The sequence below is a fragment of the Athene cunicularia genome (assembly GCF_003259725.1).
Source record: "Athene cunicularia isolate RWA chromosome 12 unlocalized genomic scaffold, athCun1 chr12_part1, whole genome shotgun sequence".
In the NCBI taxonomy this organism is placed as follows: domain Eukaryota; kingdom Metazoa; phylum Chordata; class Aves; order Strigiformes; family Strigidae; genus Athene; species Athene cunicularia.
The window spans coordinates 7,058,548-7,078,709 of record NW_020799116.1 but is presented as its reverse complement, the minus strand read 5'-3'; the positions used below and the strand labels follow the sequence as shown (position 1 = coordinate 7,078,709).

The following is a 20,162-nucleotide window of genomic DNA, read 5'->3' as shown; positions in this document are numbered from 1 at the left end:
GCTGTCTCTGACAGTGGAGCCCGGTCCCTGCTCTGCATGCAAATGGAAGAGACATAATCAAGAAAGCAATTGAGATTGCTATGTCTAATCCCTCCACCGTAAACAGATACTTCCTGCTCTCCTCCTCTGAAGAAATTTCTATTAATATGCCAAAGGCACAGGACTGTAGCAGAGACCTCCTAGTACCAACTATCTTGTTTTTATCTGCATCCCTGAAAATTACATGAACACGGTCTTTTACATCAGTCTGTTTCCTTTCCGGGCTGGTAGGAAGGGGGCTAAGAAAGAGGGTGATGTTTACAGGTTGCTTTACAGTCATTGCAAATCGCCTTTACAAAAGTCTCTCTCCTCGTACAGTAATGCTGTCTCAGCCACATGATGAGCTGGCAGCTTCATAATTGCCCTTGAACGCTTCCATGTTAGGCCTGACCAGTGAAAGCACTTCAAGCGTAATTAGAGGCATCAAGCATGTTAGCAGCATTACAAGCATCTTCCCTTCTCTGTCAAATTAATATTCCTTCCCCAGCACACACACCATGCCTGGAAATGATGGGTTATTAGCTAAGACCTCATCCATAGAGCTGCCCTCATTCAGCAAGCAGGAGGAAAAGATGTACACAACAAAAAAAAATGTGCTTTGCTCTGAGGAAACATCACAGCATTAAAGATGAGATATGGAGGCAGTTTGCTCCTGTACCCTGTTGCTGGGATGAGGGTTACGTGTGTGCCTTCAGCACAGCTCATGCTATCAGCTCTCTGGGGAGGGCAATGGACCAGATTTGCAAAGATATTAGGGAGTAAAAAAGAGCAGGGTCTTCATAATCCTAGGCCCACTGGGGTTAGGCACATAATTCCCTGTCAGTGTGTTTTTAGAAAAGTACCTCTGAAAATAGGAGTTGGTGCCTTCCTACAGCACTGTTCCTTCCTTGCCTGAGCCCTTCTGCTCACCAAAATGCACATATTTTTAGCAAAGGATTTACAGTTTCCATGTGCTAATCCAGTGTTAATCAACTTGCTAGAGGACATTTGTTTAGCAGGGAATGATGCAAGCTCATGCATTGATAAATATTGAATTTATCCATGGGAGAGATTGGTTACTTTCATTTCTCATTGCTTTGTTTCTGGAATGTCTTTCAAGGAATCTGCAAAATGTATTCATTCAGTAATAACACAGTTTCATCTAACTACAGTGACTCCCCTTAGAAAGAGTAAGGTTTAAGAGAGGGAAAGAGAATCCTTCATGGGGACTTATTCACTACTGTACAGATTTAATGAAGCAATATTGGTGTAGGAGAACAGGGTGACGAACTTTTTGTCCCAATTCACTTTGCTAGTGGGTGATTTTATGATCTTAAATGTTGAGCTCGCACTTTTCATGTTCAGAAAGCAGCAACGCTTAATGTGGCTGAAGAGAATTAGGGAACATTCATTAAAACATACCACCTTGCAACCTCAAAAGCTAATTTTGAACTCATTGTGTCAGATGTCCTAGCCGCACTGGAATGAACACTGGCTGTACCTTAGACAAAATAATCAAACAAAAATGCTTACAATTAAGCAGCTCTACTCACACAGGTGGGGAACTCCATCTACCTTTAAAAACAATAACCCAGCAACTGCAGGCTATAAAGATGCTGGACTTAGCCTATGCCTTCTGTTTGAGTTTCCAATATGGGAATTAATATTTTAATACAGACAATTCAAATTGTAACTTCAATAAGGAAATATAGTTTTGGTTTTTTCTCAATAGGGAGAATATTGCATATTTTCAATCAACTCCAGTAGTTATTATTTTCAGATAAAGGGCCTCCTAAACTTACAAGCAGGCAAAGGGCAAGTAAACTAAAGCAAACCCCTGAAATCTCATTTCAGGTATCTTGCAGAGGGAAGATAACACACAGTAATACAGGAACACAGGTGCTTTCTTCATAGAATCACTTTGTATCTCAAAGGACTTGCCTTGCCCAGGGCAGAGTAAAGTCAACCTGCGTTCACTGCAGCAGGAGCTGAGGGCACTGATGGCCATCCTCACCATTGGGAGCATTCATCTGCAAAGAGCACATCCCCTGCTAAGATCCTGCATGTAATGTTCAGCCAGGAACACAGCTCTTAGCAGGGGATATGCTCTTTGCTAAAGTTCATCTGGAACAGTTAATAAGCAAGGGCCCTCGTCCTACCAGCTTTTTATCTCACCAGCTTCCCATTGCGTTTGGCTGAGGTGCCCAAGTGTGGATGCTCGAAGGCATCAGAAGTGATCCTCAAGTGTGGGTGGAAAGGAGATGCTTTCTTCTTACCTGTAATGAAGCCCACGCAGATGTAGAGCTGCAGGATGCTGGTGCAGAAGGCGGCTGAGACCATCCCAATACCACACAGCAGGCCTCCAAATATCACCACGGGCCGGCTGCCATAGCGGTTTACTAAAATACTGCTAATGGGGCCTGGGGAAAAAAGTGCAAAATAGTCCTTGAGGTAGGTATCTTCTGACAGAAGGGTATGTTTGACACAAAGCAGGTAAAATTCTGCAATATCAGTGCCCCTGAGGTGCTGCTGACAGCCTCGAGGATGACATCAGGAAGAAAACAGAAAAAGAGAGAAGGATGATGCACACTGTGTGGAGATGGCAGCATGTCCCATGCCACACAGCGGCTGTGTTGCCGTTGACAGCTCTTACCCCCAGGACTTTGAAGTGTCATCAGAGAAGGCAAACAGCAATAACAGCTCAGGTGAACACATGATCCCAACATAGGAGCTTCTAGATTTATTATGATGCTAAACCATACATACAAAGCGGTGGTTCATATTACAAAGCTGCTATCATGAATACTGTTGAATTTTTAATGCTTCTATTTAATGCAGTTTCAATACTGCTGACCAGGACTGAAGCTTCAGCAGAACGGTTGTTAATTAAATCTTAATAGCAGTCTGTGTATGCAGAAACAGTTCGGAATGATGGATTAGCCAGAGCTCAAAAGAACTAGTTTGGTCTTGCATTTATGTAAAGAGGTGGTTCCAAAAAAGTGCAAAATTAGGGAAAGAGGGAAATGGCTTAACAAACACTGCACACTGAAAGGAAACATTTTAATCTGAGGAAGTGGAACATGCCAGCAGCTTTGGGTGGAGGAGGAAAGAAGGGTGGTCTTGTGAATAGTCGTCTCAACCAATTGGAGGACCAGTAAAAATCAGAATCACAGAATAATATATGTCAGTGGGACTTTGGAGGTCTCAGGACCAATATCCTGCCCAAAGCAGAGCCAACCCTCAAGTTAGATCAGGCTGAGAAGTCAGAATGGGAAAAAGCAAACTGAGCAGGAGAGAGTGGTCCAGAATTCAAGCTATGAGATGTAAGAAAAAGATTCTGTATTACTCAAAAACCCTGAACCACAGGGCTGCAAAAATGATGCTGGCAATGAGGCAAGGGGCTACAGGCAGCATTTAATATCTTGTCTTACCTGACTATTTCTGGTCCTGCTCAGCACACAGCAGCAGTGTTTTGGAGCCCAGTGTGCCTATTGCCTTCATTCCCACTGTTATGAACAGCCCACACTGTCCACATACCAATTACTGGAAACAGGTATTTTAAGCTTACAGGCATCTCTGAGGAGTTTGACTGTGGGATCTACCTCACCAAAGAGCCATTTAGTAGGATATTTACCTTTGCTTAAATAATCTCAGCCAGAAATAGCGCCAGAGCTCTTTCCAGACCCTGCCAACCATGGCACACTTGAGCGCAGACCCAAAAACTCCAATATCCCCTCAGCATGGCTGACAGCACCCGAACAAGTTCTCAGATGTTATAATGTACAAGAATAAAAAAACAGTAGGTATGACTGGTTTAATCTAGGGAATGAAGCCCATTGTTACATCTGTAACATATAAAATACTTTCCACTAAACGTCCAAGGTCAAAACACTCGAATGAAATACACGCAGGCAGAGTCTTAACAGCTTCCCTATAACTGTGTGATCTGTGAGTCGGTCCCGTTGAATGTACCATTCAATTAAAATTTCCATGAGTGTATAATTACGTGAAGAGTTTTTTCTCCTAATCCTTTAACTGAATTCACATGCATGCATCCTTTTGCTGCACTGAGCTCTACAGAATTCAATGAGAAGTTCTGGGGAAAAAGATACGTATGCCAGATCAGCACAGCAGGAAAGGGACCCCTCTCTCCCTGAGCTTCCTCTGGTCAGGGCTTGGACTTACATCGTGCTTGAGCTGGTTTCAGTGTGTCCTGTAATTCAATAGATTGAGCCAGTGTTCCTCGGAAAGGCATCAACACATTCCTCTGCAGCCTAAGGGCACACAACTCTTCCATTTTTCAATTTTCCACATGTCCGTGTTTTTCCAGAATCAATCTAATTACTCAGCTAAGAAAATGTGGTTTCAATTACCTTCTCCCACTGGAAGAGGGCTTTCACTTTAGCCCTAAAACTACAGGATGTCATACTATGGAGCAGAGCATTTAAAGCCCACAAGATTCCTGCCAATGCCCCTCTCCTGCTCTGACTTGGAGGAACTTCCAGGAAGAGAAGCCCCTGATATGAGAAGTAAAACAAAATGCTCATATATGTCCCACTCTTGCAGCATCCACCTTGGGAGAAGGGACATATGGATCCACATCCCTCTCACTGCAGTCCAGGAGCTGTTGTATTGACTTCACCCATCAGTAAGGATGGGTTTGGACAGCAGATGATGAACTGGAAGAGGCTGAGGGTGGGACACATTCTGTTCTGCTTCCCAGCTATGGGGACAACCCGGGGTAGAGGCTGGAGTAGATGAAAACAAAAAGTTCATATCCCAACCACTGGCTTTACAAACGAGAGCACCCTTCTGTGCAGCATCCTCAACCACATCCCAACTTCCCAGTGGTCACTTATTAAGCCACGAGACTGCAATTGCTCCCTGTTCTCGTCTTGTGTGGTCTCTCAGCAATGCCTTACAGCAGGTCTGAGTGACCTTCAGCAAACAGCCTTCACCTGCTGCAACCAGTGTTATCAGTTTTACAGGGGATAATCAGTCACACTTGTTTGTCAGTCCAGGTGGGAGGGTTGTGGTCTCAAAAGCCTTAGCTGGCTGGGCTGGGGCTTGCTCACAGGGAACTGTGACAAACTTCAGAGGCAACATAAGTCTTTCTCCTTTGCAGCCTGAAACCTTAAGCCCAGGCCCTGTGAGTCTGCTTTGCCAAAGCACAACGGTGTACAGCATCACAGCACACACTTGAGTGACAGCATTTGATCTACATCACCAGCTCCCACACACAGAACTGAGGGTCAGAGACCTCTAAGGTACTGAGTGTAGCCAGTTAGAGGAGAAAACAGGAGTAGCACATCTGAATCAAACCCTTCCATCCACTGGAGAATCCACAACGAAGGCCATGATGAGCATGCAACCTGCAGGGAAAGTGTCAGCTAGACCTACGCTTTACAACACATCAGAGAATCCAACCTAAGGCCTCAAACAGTTGGGAGACAAAACCTTCCTGAGCTGCTGTTCATAGGCTGAAGGTTTTGTCATAGTCCTGAGCAGACCTTTCAAATGCACTGAAGCAAATGCAAAATCACATTCCCAAAATTACTTCCACTTAAGTCATTCTGGACCTCAGAAACATCCGTAGGCTTTAATGGAGCAGCCTTTCAAAAGCTGTCCCATCGCTGGGCAGAAACCAGCACACACAACGTGTCACATAGCTGTGCACACTTCAGCATGCAAGCCCTGCCAGTTTGGACAGGCGCATGAAGCACTGACAAGTACAGCTTCACCCTGCCCAGATGTCTTCAGTGATCAGCATCACACCCCGCAGATCTAAATGCACCTCTCCTGCCCTGCTCTGCCACACGCCACCCAGAGTGTATTTCTTGCAGGGGGCTGTTTAGCCATCAAACGTTAGATAACTTTAACAGCAGTGTTGTGGGGAGCTTCAGAAAACATCAAATAGCTCAAGTCAGGGCAGAGGAATTAAGAAGAGGGAACAACAAAGCCAGCACCACAGTTGTGGGAAATAGGAAACACAATTACTGCTTTGCTTGCAGCTATTGCGAAAATTAAAAGTGTGACAGCCCCTGGAAACACGGTGGAATTGAAAAGCGAGACCTGTCATTTACGTTATTCAGCTGACATGAAAAGAATAAAGATGCTGTATATTACCACACAGAAACCATTTATGGTAACAAGATGTGCAGCTTAGATCCCAAGGCACCTTTCCGTGGCAATACCTGCCTGGCCGAATGTGCAGGAACCACAGGCTGCCTGTCCTGGCATCCAAATTAAATCAGCCTTCCTTCCTGCAAGCCAACAGTGGGAGACGGTAGCAAGAGCTGGGGTGATCTTTGCCTCTTAATTTACAGAGTAAGGTGAGGACAGGGCAAGAGAACCAGCTGGCAAAGCTCTCAGATACCATTTACCTGGCTTTACCTTGCAGGAGCAGCCACGTGAACGCTAAGTCACTGAAAAGTCATGGCAAGGAGCAAAAGCCATCTCAGGTGCGGAGCGTGTCCCCGATGCATGGCTTCTCAGGGACTGGAGCAGTCAGGGCTAGTATCACCCAGCCAGCACTGTCTCCACAACCCCACCACCATGGCAGTACTGCCACTTCTGATGGGGAAATTACGAGTAAAATTTAATCACCCCCTTTCACCCCAATGCATTACAAGGCTGCCGACACAGCGGTGGTAGCAGCAGGTGCTTTGTGGGAGAGGATGATGCTTCCACCCACCCAGCCTTAGGAAAGAAGGGCAGGTCCCTTCCACAGCCCAGCAAGTGGCTTCCTCTGTCCCAACAGACATCCAGCCACAGCTGTCATTTATCATCCATCACCAGGGGATGACATGAGGCAGTGGAGGATGAGACAGGGGATACGGAGCTTCATCCTGCTGGTGGCTTCGCTCAGAGCCATGCGTGTGGTTCTGCACCTCCCCGGGCTCACAGGGCACTGCTGGAGGACACAGTGGCCAGTGGGGCTACCATCACCCCGGGGTAAGAGCCAGGAAAGCCTGCTCAGGAACGCCTCACTTCACACCCAAAGCCGTTGCAGAGTGCAGTGCACACGGAGGGGGTTCTGTCTGCAATAAAACCCTGCAGTCTGCAGAGCAAGTTTGCACCAAATATCCCCAAAAGATGCTGCTGGGATCATGGCACTCCTGGAAGACTGATGTAATGTAAAGCACCATCCTCAGCCTATATAAATCATGCCGGTTTAGTGTCTGTCCTGTATAAAGCCTCTCTTTTCTCATACCTGTGGCGGATTTCCATTTGTTGTTAGCTGGTACATGAAAGGCCATGTCAAAGAAGCTGATCTTGGTGGCAAGCAAAACACAGGAACTCGCCAGTGGGAAATACAGCAAACCCGAACTCATTTGTTAGCTTGTCCAATTACTTTTCACCTTGAGTTCTGTGTTTGCAGAAGTGAAAAGGACCCTGAAGAAGAGATTGTAAAACCATAAAGAAAATGCAAAATACCCTGGACTCTTCTCTCCTCTCCTCCACAAAGCCAAGCGATCTTGTCATTTATTCTTTTTGAGCTGCTGAACTATGATCCAGAGAGGATCATAACACAGAGTTGGCATTTAACAAGAAATATCAATCCAGACTGGCTTAAACTCTTGCAAGTACGACAGTACTCAAAATACAGAGAATTGCCTTTCTGTTTTCCTCAATAAGCCTTATGAATTTTTTATGAGCTGCAAAACTTCCAGTGTTGGGTGCAAAACACCGATGTATTTTTAACAAGGACTAAACCGTTCTTCTCTCCCATACCTCTGACCATACATATATCCCTTGTTTGTAAAGTTTGGTTTGTCTTTTTTTTAAATTTAATCTAATACTAAGAGAAACAGTTTTTCCCCTTTTCTGTGGAACTTGGATGAATTTCTGCTGAAATATTTCTGTGCAGGGCTCTCAGAGAGCTAAGAGCAAAGACTCTGACAGACTGACCCCGTAACCCAGAGGCCTCCAATGCAACGTGAGTTTTTTTCCAGGTTTCACAAGACTGACCTTCTGACAGTGTAAAGTGGCACAAAGCCACGGCAAACATCATATGTCTGCTGGTAAAACCATTTGATGGCCATGCAGATGATAAAATAGCAACACTTTAAAATATTCCACTGCATGGACCCCAGTGCTGGCAGTTTGGGGATCACCAGAGCCCCCATTGCTGGGGCTCAGCTCTTCCCACCTTTCTGCAGTGACAAGTGGCTCTAAAGAGCTGTTACTGTACAGGGACATTGGTCAGCATCAAAAGAACTGCCCAGATAGATAGTTAATATTTTCCAAAGTACTGTGAAAGCACAGATAATACTAAGGAACTCGGCACAACATGACTGGCGTTGACTATGTGGAGTCACTGGGGATATAAGTATGAGCAGAGCATACTCAGCTGGGAAGAAAGGAGGGGAAATCATTTATACTAATAAAACAAAGTCTATTATTACACTAGTAGTAAAACAACGACAGGAGCAGGCCTGCAATTTCCTCAGTAATAATCTCATTCCCTCGGTGGAATAACAACACTGCCTTTGGCCTCATAATTTATCCACCAGGGTACCAGCCCATTGTAACAGAGCAACCTCCTCATTACCCCGCAAATGAAAGCAAGTGCCCCACGTTATTAGCATGGTGCCAGAATCCACCAACCTCCCAAGGCAGAGGGGATCAGCGCCAGCAATCAGCACCCCATCATGATGGATGCCCCGAAAGGGAGGTGGCCTGAGAAAACACGGGGCACAGTCACAAAGGCAGAGGGAAAGGGATGGGGATGGGAGGGAATGTTTTAAAACCTGCAGCCTGTCAGTTTTTTGCTTTGCTTAAAGTCCAAGGTCCGGGACCTGGGTGGCTCATGCTCTGAAGTGTCACCAGGGCTTGGCGAATGGCTGCTCACCAGCTGACCCACAGCACCTGAGCCCTGCACATGCCTGCTCCAGATCACTAGAGAAGAATGGGTGGTACCTGATAATACAGTCTATTATTAGTCTCAGCTGCTCGGTTCAGATGGTTTGTTTTGTACTCGCAATGGCTGAGGATGCCACAGATAACTGGCAATTCCCTGGGCAGTGGTGCTGGAGACAGGATGGCCATGCACACTGGGCTGGAGGACAAGCAGCAGTGAGAAAACAGCTCAGGTGACAGCCATGGTGTCAAATACCCCTCTTCTAGAGCCCAAGGGACAGCTCCCAAAGACCTTTCCACCCCTAACCACCCTAATGCCTTCTGTTTGCACCGCCAATAATAATTTTTAAATAAGGAGGCTGAAGTCCAGCATACTCCATAGCAGCTCCAACAGCTGACCAGTCACCAGAAGCTGCCTCTCTTTCTTCCTCATAGGTGAGGAAAATGGTCTCTATGTTAAAGGGGCCCAGGGCTGCAGTTCCAGCACAACCCCTGTGAGATGCATAAGCCATGGGAGAGACTGCCTGGACATGCGCCACCGGGCCATCACACTGGTCGATCCAGGCTCTGTGGTGCTGGGTGTCCCAGGCACGATTGGTAACATATCCAGCTGAGAAGGGAGCGGGCGTAATGATCTGCAGAAAACAAGCTGCAGCAGCTCTCCCTCCCCTGCACCCACCAGGCATGTCCTTGGGAAGCCAGGGACCCTGACCTCCCAGCAGAAATACACACACTTGCAATAGCAGCATCCTGATGTGAAAAAAAGAAAGAAGAGAAGCAAAGCAGACGAGGTCCAAGCTTCAGAAAGACAAAGCGTTCTCTTCATTATCCAGCAATCTTATCTGATCAGCGCTTCAGCATTTCAATTTCCAGATTACACAGCTGACACGTGCTGCTCCTGCGGCGCATGGAGGAGCTACAGGCCAACAGCTCCAAAATTGGGGCTGGAGCCAAGGTCCTTCGTGTCACTTCGTATTTAGGCAATTAAATAACCACTCCTGCAAAGGGACAGCATCACAGGTGCCGAGCATGCAGCTGCCTGCGCTCAGTGGTTTCCCTGGGCTGCTGGTTTGGATCTCACCCACACAGCAGATCACAGCCGCTGACCTTCAGAAGGTCACGACTTCACAGTTTTTGAATTTCTTTCCCATGACTTTTTTAGCTAAACTTTTGCTTTGGCAGGACCACAGACTTTCATCCCTTCTGTCATTTGAATCCCAGCTGCAGAACACGAGTTCCCTACGCAGCTGAAACACCTATTCCCTGAGATCAGCAGCCCTTCATTAACCAGTCTTAACACACTGCTCTACGAGCAAATTGGCCGTGCCCCCCACGGTGGTGGCTTTGTCCACCTCCTGGAAACCCTAACAATTTGACCAAGAGACCAGTTATGCTGTCGAGCCATCCATGAGCTGAAAAGCTGCAATGCTGTGGGACGGGCCGGCATCAACGCTCTCGCGCTCCTTCCTACAGCAGCACACAAAATGACCAGGGGATGAAGCTTTGACATGTTTGAACTTCACTTGGAGGAGTGGATTATAACTTACACCTGGGCTTAACACCTGCCTGCAAAGCATAAATAATCCCCCAACCAAAAGTCTGCACTTTCTTCTTCCTAGTTCTTACTAATCTCGGTTTTTATTAAGTCTATCACATCTCTATTACTGCTGCCTGGTGACCTTGCTAGCTCCAGTGAAGGGCAAAATGATAAAGCTTTGTGACCAAGTCCACGAACACAGAAATATTTCACCTGAAACTATAGTGCTATTATCGCTCTTAAGTAGAACAGGGCTATTTAAAAAAATAAAAAATATAAGCACATACGTAGTGACCTTGCAGGGCTTGAGTGCTCTCTGAGAGTCATGAGAAGTATATGAATCTGAAGCTCCATCCATTACAGAAATCAAATCATTCCTCATGCGGCTTTCCTAACAAAATCCACGATTATAATGGTGCTGCTACCCCGGGGATTGCCCTGGCGTGGGAAGACGTCTTGTTTCAATGACACGGGGAAGCTGATTGACTCTTGGTGGGACTCCAAGATGACGATAAGCAAAGGGATGAAGTCCAGCACCAGGCAGCTGAGCTGCGGGTACGCAGGGGGCACCTGCCTGGGTTTGGGCCACAATGGCAGGATGCTGGATCTCCACTGTGGATAAACAGAGATATTCCTTTTGTTTCGGTCTACACAAAATATGCAGGTGGAAAAGCACATGTCTAGGGAAATGCTAGAGAAAGCTCTACTTGGGAATTTTTGTTGAACCAATGCTATAAAGCACATAAATAGAGAGAGCTGACATATGATACATTACTGCAAATATCACCTGTCCCCTCTCCTCTCCCTCCCCTCTCCCATAACCCTCACTCAGCACTGAGGGCTGATGAAGGAGGTGCGTGTGTTGTTCACACACCCTCGGATAACTGAGGCATCCCACGGGGTGGTCAGACACAACACAGGACCCAGAGGACAGAGGTGCTGGGATTCCTGGAAAGACCAGCGTGCAGCCAGTGTGCACCACAGATCCGCACTGCGGCCGTACGGGCTGGGCACCTCCCAGTGCAAACTGCGCCCAGGTACTGACCCTTTTATTCCTCTGCTAGGCCCATGTTATAGAAGATGATGGGAAGCCCACAGTCAACCATCCAAGCATGACACACAAGGATAACTCCTTTGCTTTTCAGGAGTGAAGCCACTTGTGTGGGAGCTCACAGGCTTGGGGCTCTGGTTTTCTTAAAGAACAAGAAAAATCCCCAGCACATGCTGTGGCAGCTCATTTCTCAGCAGCAGGGGATGAAAACAGCAGCAACAGCATGTGAGCACAGTATCGACGAAAGGACTCGTGCCTTGGAGAGATTATTTCTTAAACCAGATGACAGCCCCCTAGGCTGCTTCACACAGCCAACCTGCTCTCGTGCAAGCAGCTCTATTCCCTGCAGCGAGGGGGATGCCCAGCCATTGGGACTCTGCACACAGAAAATCCATTGCAAAACGCTGGGCAACGCACAGCAAATAATTTTGCCAGGCACCCCGTCACCGAGCTTTTAGCAGGCAAAGCCTCCACCGGTCAGGGCATGTCCTGCCCTGGCACTTGTGGTCCCTTAGGCAACGTCAGAGCCAGAACTTGCTCAAAGAGAGTTTGCATCTCCTGAGCCCTGGCCTGGATGCTGCCACCCACTTGTTGCTTGTCCTTGAAAAAACCCCACATCTCCCATCCTCAGTTCCCCCTTTCAGCGCTGTGGTACTTCTGAAAGTACGTTGTAGAGAGGTTGGTGCTGGTCTCTTCCCATGGGGAATTATTGATAGAACAAGAGGGAATGGCTTTAAACTCCAACAGGGGAGGTTCAGGCTGGACATTAGGAAAAAATGTTTCACAGAAGGAGTGGTCAGGCAGTGGAATAGGCTGCCCAGGGAGGGGTGGAGTCACCATCCCTGGGTGTGTTTAAGGTTCATTTGGATGAGATATTGAGGGATGTGGGGTAGGGGAGAACTTTGTAGAGTAGGGCTGAGGGTTGGACTCGATGATCCCGAGGGTCTTTTCCAACCTGAATGATTCTGGGATTTGCAAGCACTTGGGATGGGTGGAGAGCCCTGGGTGAGGTCTTCTGGAGGCAGAGAAGGTTTTGATGAAGTTTGGACCAGACCAGAAGAGAACATTGGCAGTTTTGATTAAGTTAAAAACTGCAGAATCAAACTCATTATTAATATAGCTTTACGCCACCACATGTTGTAAGGTGCTTTCTAAACCTGTCACTGCAATTTATCATGCTAGCAGTGTAATAAAATACAGCTATAAAATTTTGGATTAAATGTTCAAGGTCAATGGTCGACTTTCAGCTTCCCAGTCTCTTCCTTGCTGCTTTGGCAGATGCTCTGTTACACAGTTACAAGCTCTGGGAGAAAGTTTGTTTGGAGAAAAGACTCAGTTGTGGAGCATCTTCAGAATTACATCTTTAGACATTTCATCCAATTACAAAACAATAAATAATAAATAAGAGTAATAAATGCTGGCTGGTTCAAGATAAGGCTTTTACTTCAGAAACTCTAATTTTTCTTGCATTTGCAAACGGTGGCTCTCTGCTCCTATCTTTACAAACTAGGCACAAGGTGATTCCCTAATTTTAACAGAAACTTGGATGTGTAAGAACAGCACCCTGGAGATTTTGGAGGGAATAATACAGCAGCCTATAGCAAGCCTGAGACCGAGCCTCCACTGCACTACAAACTGAATAAAAACAATGTATGGTCCTGATGGAACTCAGTGTTTTACGTATTAAGGGGCAACAGAAGCAGCACATATTTACACCTACAAACTGTACACAAACATGCACAAGGCTTAACTGCACAGCCATTGCAAAGGAAAGAGTGAGATTCTTCAAAATGAGGGAAAAAAAGAAAGGTCAGATGTCTCCGGCTCCAGCCCCAACTATTCAAACCTGTCAGCTGAAACGACTCTGTGTCAGGATCCGGTCTCTGAGTTTCACTCAGATGACTTCTGCTGTTTCATTACAGTGATGAAGGGAGCATTTTGGCCACACAGTCACCATAAAAAAATAAAAAAAACCCCAAACCTGAAAATGCAGATACTGTCCTAAGTACTAAATTATTCTCTCTATTCTGGCACACATACTAGAAAGGCGACTCATTGTTCAAGCTCTAACAGTTGGCCATAATAAAAGACATTACTTCTTTCCATGATCCTTACATCTCTTATAGCCTTAGAGGAAACCGTAACAAGTACAGGAACATTGCTGCTATTAAATTAGTGGCATCAATATTTCTTACTTTTAGAATGTTTGGCTGCTTCCCCTGATGCTGAATAGGGCAACTAAATTACTAGCAAATTAATACTGCTTATCTTTTCTTTCTTGGGAGCTCAACTGCCTCCTGCTTTCCTTGGGTAATGGTTATGCCCAGGCACTCATCTGTGGGCTAGCATGAAATGTGTCACCCTTAAAAATGGGAGAAGGGCAGCTCAGTTTGGTATTGTGAACACAACACAGGCACACAGTCCAGGTCAGGAGGTGTGAAGGCCAAAGGCTTTTGGTTTGCAATTATATGATTTAAGATTGTCTTCCTGAACAAAACTCATCCTTGTATATGAGGCAAGACCTTGGAAACTTTGGTCTTGTGTTGGTATAGCAAAGTCCAAGGAGGCAGTTTGCAAAAGGAAACCCTGCCGAGGGCATGCAGCAGCACAACAGGTGCCCTACGATGCTCCACATTTTGACAATGTTGGCATGTCCTCATCATCCCCTGAGCCTGATACCTGGGAGCTAAGGGAGCTGAAAACGCCTTTAGGGAAGGATGATGACATCTCCCCTGGTCCCTTAGGGACAAATCCTGGTTCCTTTTCTTTCCATCTGTCAAAGACTCTGCTCTGTAACACTTTTCTCCTTTGGGGTAAGGCATGAGCCCATCGCCTATGACCAAAAAAAAAAGTAGAAACATTGCAAAACAGAAATCCTTCCTTATCAGATGGATAGGGTTACACCCTGCAGGTCGAAGTAAAGCAATGTTTCCTTGAGCTACTCGCTCACAAACCTCCCAGCTTGCCCTCCACAACTGGAAACGTGGACTTTCTGAACATGAACACCGGCAAGAACTACAAGTACCCTATCATAAAGTCCAGGCTATCCACTTTACTGCACACTAATCTGTTTTACTACTTGTATTATAGTGACAGAATTGTTTTCTGCAGCCTAGTTCAGATTAAGAAACTGGGGGATAAGACACATTAAAACTTCTGCAATATATATTGCCAGAACCTCGGCTGGTGTAAAACAGCTTCCATGGGGAATTAAGCAAAAAGTGAAGGGCAAAACAGTCTCGGCTGCTGATTTTCAGTTTCAGTCTGAAAAACTGGAACTGCTTCAGTGCTACAAGCCAAAGCCTCAGGTGGTCACCATAAATCTGCATCCATGCTGTCAAAGTCAACAGAGCCACTCCAGTGGAGGTTTGGGTTAGTTCATGCGAGTATTTTCAGAAAATATGTTTCATTTGCATTATTTACGAAATGCAAACATAAGCTCTGTTACACAGTAAGCAGCACAGCCTAAAAACAAGCTCACACACCAACGAGCATGCCAAGGAAATGAGGGACTGTCTGCTGAGGATGTTTGCAAACAAAAGCTGTTGTCAGTGAGAGCATCAGACACCGCACACCCTGCCATGGCGGCGGGTGGCACGGCTGCCCCAAGCTTGGGATCAGTCCTCGTGGGGGACATCCCTGTGTTCAAATGCCAGCCTCGATGCCCCAAGTCCTGGCTCGGAGAGCCACGGCACAGCCCAGAGACCTGGCTGAACACTAGGGAGGGAACAGCAACGCTACAGCCTTTCCCGGCAGCCGACTGAACAAACAGCGGAGCCCGTGCACTCTTGAGGAAAGTTTCCAAATCACAGCCATTTGCTGCTGGAGCAGGGGGAAGGGATGGAGGTGAGGCAGGTTTGGGGCTTTCCTTTCATAGCTGTGATGCCCACACCTGACACCAGCAAATGCACCACTTGGCCCCTCCAGCCCCCCAGGACACAGGGTCTGGCACCTCGCACAGGAGATGCTCAGTACACACACCGTGGTTCCTGCGTGGTTGCAGCCCACCCACCCCTGCACCTCCACGCAGACTCTGGCAGTTCTGCCTCACCACTGCTTTGGGAAAGGAAAAGAAGGAATGGACAAGCCATGGCAATAACTACCTGGTTTAGCCACTCTATTAGTTACTCAGGACTATGTTGAAAGCTTCCTTCAGCATTTTTGGAATTTCTGTTTTTTTAGACAAGATGAGCAATATTCTAGTGTTAAGCTACTTTCTAGTTTTTCAGCAAATGAAGCTTTGCTGCACAGGCATCCCAACAGCTCTAACAGGCACCACGGCAGAGCAAGACTTTGGCAGCTCACAGGAACCGTCGCCCCGTTCCTTTAATGAGAATTTCCAAATCACTGAAGTCGTTCATAAGTCAAATGCACTCTGGCATTAAATGCCCAGTCAGTCAAATTCGATGTGTTAAATATGCTCTTGGGCATGTGTGTTTCACTTGCTCCACGTTCTGCAAACTCCCACCATGGCCCCGTTTGCAGCCACTGAGCGACTCAGTGGCTCAGCCTGGATTGCTGCAGAGAGGGATGATCAAACAACCATAAATCTTATTCAAGAGCAGAGCAGAGGAGGGGAGGACTATTAAATGGACGTAACTCTGAGCAACTGCAAGGCAGGTGGGAAGGTACAAAGTACAATCACCTGCAATTAAGTCTAACAGCTGTATCATCCCCCATATTACCGTATAATAGCATAAGGGAGGGCGAAGTTAAAGCTCCTTAAAAAAAGACAGGAGATGCTCAGTTAATGGGGATAAAAGTCCATTACAACATCCCAGGTATAGAGCACAGGGCACTGGCTTGAATGTTTGGAGAGAAAGAGAAGAAAGTTGGTTGGAAGGTCTGCAGGTGGGAGAAGGCAGAGGCAATCAGAGAAGCATTTCACCTGTTCCAGCATCACTTTGTTGGCCATGACCTGCACCCTCAGAAGCTAAAGCCCCCCATCTACACCCCCGTGAGCAACTTCAGGCTCGGCCAGGTGCAGGGTTAATCTGCAGAGCATGTTCCTCGCTTGTCATAGTCAGGCACAAAGCATCTCTTCCATACCAGCGAGCAGGGGAACATGTTTTTATTGGAAGATGAGGCAGAGCTGGCAGCAACCCACAGAGGCAGCCATTGAACCCCCAGCCTACAGGTAATTACTTTGGCACATTTATTGCAGTGTTACAGGACAGGCAGTCTGCAGAAGGGACATGATTTCTGGGGCTGCTCCATCAAGGTCTCCCCCCACCCCATGACAGAGCAGGGTTTCCCACTGCTTCACTGTGGATGATGGTGGTTGAAATCATAAGGTCATCACAGAATCAGAGAATGGTTTGGGATGGAAGGGACCTTAAAGATCATCTAGTTCCAGCCCCCCTGACATGGGCAGGGACACCTTCCACTAGCCCAGGTTGCCCAAAGCCCCGTCCAACCTGGCCTTGAACCCTTCCAGGGAGGGGGCAGCCACAGCTTCTCTGGGCAACCTCTGCCAGGGCATCACCACCCTCGCAGGGAAGAATTTCTTCATTACATCTAAACTAAATCTGCCCTCTTTCAGTTTAAAACTGTTACCCCTCATCCTATCCTACACCCCCTGATGCAGAGTCCCTCCCACCTTTCCTGTAGCCCCTTTCAGTACTGGGAGGCCGCTCGAAGGTCTCCTCAGAGCCTTCTCCAGGCAGAACAACCCCAACTCTCTCAGCCTGTCCTCAAAAGGGACATAATCATCATGGTGCCCTGAGCCTCAGCTAACATCTACCCAAGACTGAGTGTAGTGGAAGAAACAGAGTTTCCCCAGAAGGCTTGCACTCTGTGATGCCCTGAGCTGCTGGGAAGACAGAAAGAAATGTGTTAGGGACCCAACCATCAGGGAGAGCAGCCGTCTCTGCTCTCCATCAGACACATTTAGTACACTCACCTATATTAAAAACCCAATCACAACCTTCCCAACAAGTGATATTCTAATTTTAGTACCAGACCACGAAATTTACAGAAGCCTCCGCTCCTTCACATACTCTGGTACCAAATATTAGTCATCTCTCTTTGACTTCCAAACCATGCAGCTTCCTGAACACTAATCTGTAGGCAAATGAATACACCAAAGGAAGGGGCTGCCTGCTTTTTTTTTTTTCCACCTGACTGCTTTCTACAGAGACATTCCACATAATTTACCCCATCCCTTTAAAACAACATTTAAGTACCATCTAAATGACAAGGGTCCTTCCACCTGCCTCCCCATGACAATGCTTCCCCCCTCCACCACAACCAACTTGCTCCTATTCAGCCTATACAGAGCTTGGCTGTTTCCTTTTCACCGCAGTCTGCTTATTTATATTTTGCTGGGGCCGAGGCAAAAGTGCTTTTCTCTGCATTTAATAACAAGTCCCAGTGGAAATCTATCCCAAAGCCGCAGCGTTCCCCAGGGCTCGGGCACAGAACCCCATCAGGTAGCCCAAGGGGGTAGCCAGGGACAACAGCACTGGCTTAAGCGGAGGATTTCTCTTTCTAAATCACTGCTTGGGGTTTTGCCCTCAAAGTGCTCCATTTGTGGGCTCTCAAACAGGGACTCAGCCCTTGCAGAGCTACCCTCCATGGGACCAAGCCTTTGCAGTGGGTTACAAGAGAGTAGATTACAATGGGCTCTGATTCAAGCATCGCTTCCACTTTCCAAACCTTTACAAAGACCTTTACACAGCATCTTTACTTTCATTACCAACTCTGCCCTTGAAAAAGCACTACAGTGCACTATTAAGGAATAACAAAAAAAAAAAATCCCTTTTTAAAAACAAATAATATTTTCAGAATTGTTTTAATAGCCAGGATAAATACTGATGAAGTTTCCTGCGATTACAGAGCATGGTTCCTGTCTACCTCCCATTGCAGATTTAATCAAAGGCAGCCCAAGTTTTTCACTGAGTCATGAAAGTGATATCAAAATCATAAAAAAGGAACAAAGTTATAGGCACTGCTTTGCAGCTGATAAGAATGATTGACTCTGGTGATTTCATTGCTGCAATTATAAGCTGCCACAATAAACAAGCAGCTACTTCATTTATTGCTCTACTCCATGCTTACATATGGCTGAAACCCAGACCCAGCTATGTCACACCAGCCTGTTCTCAGGGCTTTTTCACTGATGCCCACAGAAAGCTTTTGTAGGTAGTCTTCTAGTTTTTGGGTAGGGGACTACCAGTCTTACACCCAGCAACATGCCATGGTGGTATTTCAGAGCTTCTTGGGTGCAAAGTTACAAATTTGTGTCAAAGCAAGGCAGGAGAATGCCAGTGTCTCTTCACAAAACCCGCTCGCCTGCCCCTCGCCACTCGGACACAAGGAGCAGGGCTGGTGCTGCCCATCTTTGGGGCAATGGAGATGCTGCGTGACAGGGCCAAGGCCATGCTCTGTTTGTAGTGTCAGAGGAATCCCCCAACGCAGCCCATGGCTGACAGTGTGGCCGGGGCAGGGGACACAGCGAAGGGACACATCATGCACCTCAGCCTCTGGTGCACAGAGGATACTGCGCCCCTTTACGAAGGCTTCCACGTGCCTGTATTAGCGGAGTGAGCCCTATTTTGAAAAGCAGCAAAGGTGTTGCACACCGAGCTGGAAATAAAGGGGATGTCAGCACCAAACTGGTCACAGACCACATTTTCAAAGGCATCTGGAGTCCCTCACAGGCCCAAAAGGCAACCAAAGTGGTCAAAAGACGCCTGCACCCACTGAACCCAGTGACAAATTTGCTTGAAAATCCCAACCAACACTGATTTACCCCCAAAAAACTGCCCTTTGGCCTGTTTAGGCTACACACACAACTTGTTTCCCTAAACAACACTGGAAACACAATCAGAAGATAAACCTGCTGATAGTGCCCGTGCAGAAGGACACTGGTGCTTTCCCTGTACGCTGGCCCGGAGCGGAGATTTCTGGCTTATTTCTGCTTTTGCAACCCGCCGCGCCGCAGCGGCTGGTGCAGGTTTACTCACCTGCACCGTACGTCGTAGCCAGCATAATCGAGGAGACCCACGCGATCTCGCTATAGGACGTGCCAAAGAAATCCTGGATTTCTTTGAAGAAGATGGCTAAGCCTTTGGGGAAGGCGTACGCGAAGCCGATAGAGATGAAAGCGCCGAAGACCACCGCCCAACCCCAGCCGCCGTCCGGAGGGCCGGGGGCTCGCCCCGTGGGAGTGGGGGGTGGCATGGCCGGGCTGGGGGTGCGGGTGGGTGCCCAGCGCTCCTCGGGAAGCCCTGAAACACAAAGGGCAAAGGCCGAGAGTCAGGTGTTGCACCCCCAGACCCCGAGCGACAGCATCGCCCCACCTCAGTTTCAATCTCGGCATTTAACCCTGACGTCGCCCCCCGCCCCTGACGCGCTGTGCTGCCACCTCACGCGAAGAACATCAGCGATGTGCAATAGCTCCTCCTGGGACCCGCTCCGGGCCCGGGGGGCGAGCGGTACGGTGCCAGAAATGCCCCGTGGAAGTGGGTAAGAACAGAAACGACGGCTCCCACCCGGTGCACCGCCCCACTCGTGTGTGCCCGCACCCCGGACCCCCCCACCCCCGGACACGCGTGGGACCCCGCAGCACCCACCTGCAGGAGCGCGGCGCGGCCACTGACCCCCGCGGGCGGGGAGGGAGGGGGACCGGCCCGCCCCGCAGACCGGGGCACGCACCAAACCTCCGCCCGGCTTTTTTGCTTTGCCCTTTCC

At 47.7% G+C, this 20,162-nt stretch overlaps 1 protein-coding gene across 1 annotated transcript in view; it reads right to left on the bottom strand.

The window, feature by feature from the left end:
* LOC113484869 (monocarboxylate transporter 2-like) overlaps window positions 1–20,162 on the bottom strand; it is a 44,138-nt gene that overhangs the window by 8,505 nt on the left and 15,471 nt on the right. The window contains exons 3-4 of the mRNA XM_026857551.1: window positions 19,436–19,699; window positions 2,295–2,438 (exon numbers count right to left, since the gene is read on the bottom strand). Coding sequence (XP_026713352.1) covers window positions 2,295–2,438; window positions 19,436–19,699 — 408 coding nt within the window. The remainder of the gene's footprint in view (window positions 1–2,294; window positions 2,439–19,435; window positions 19,700–20,162) is intronic.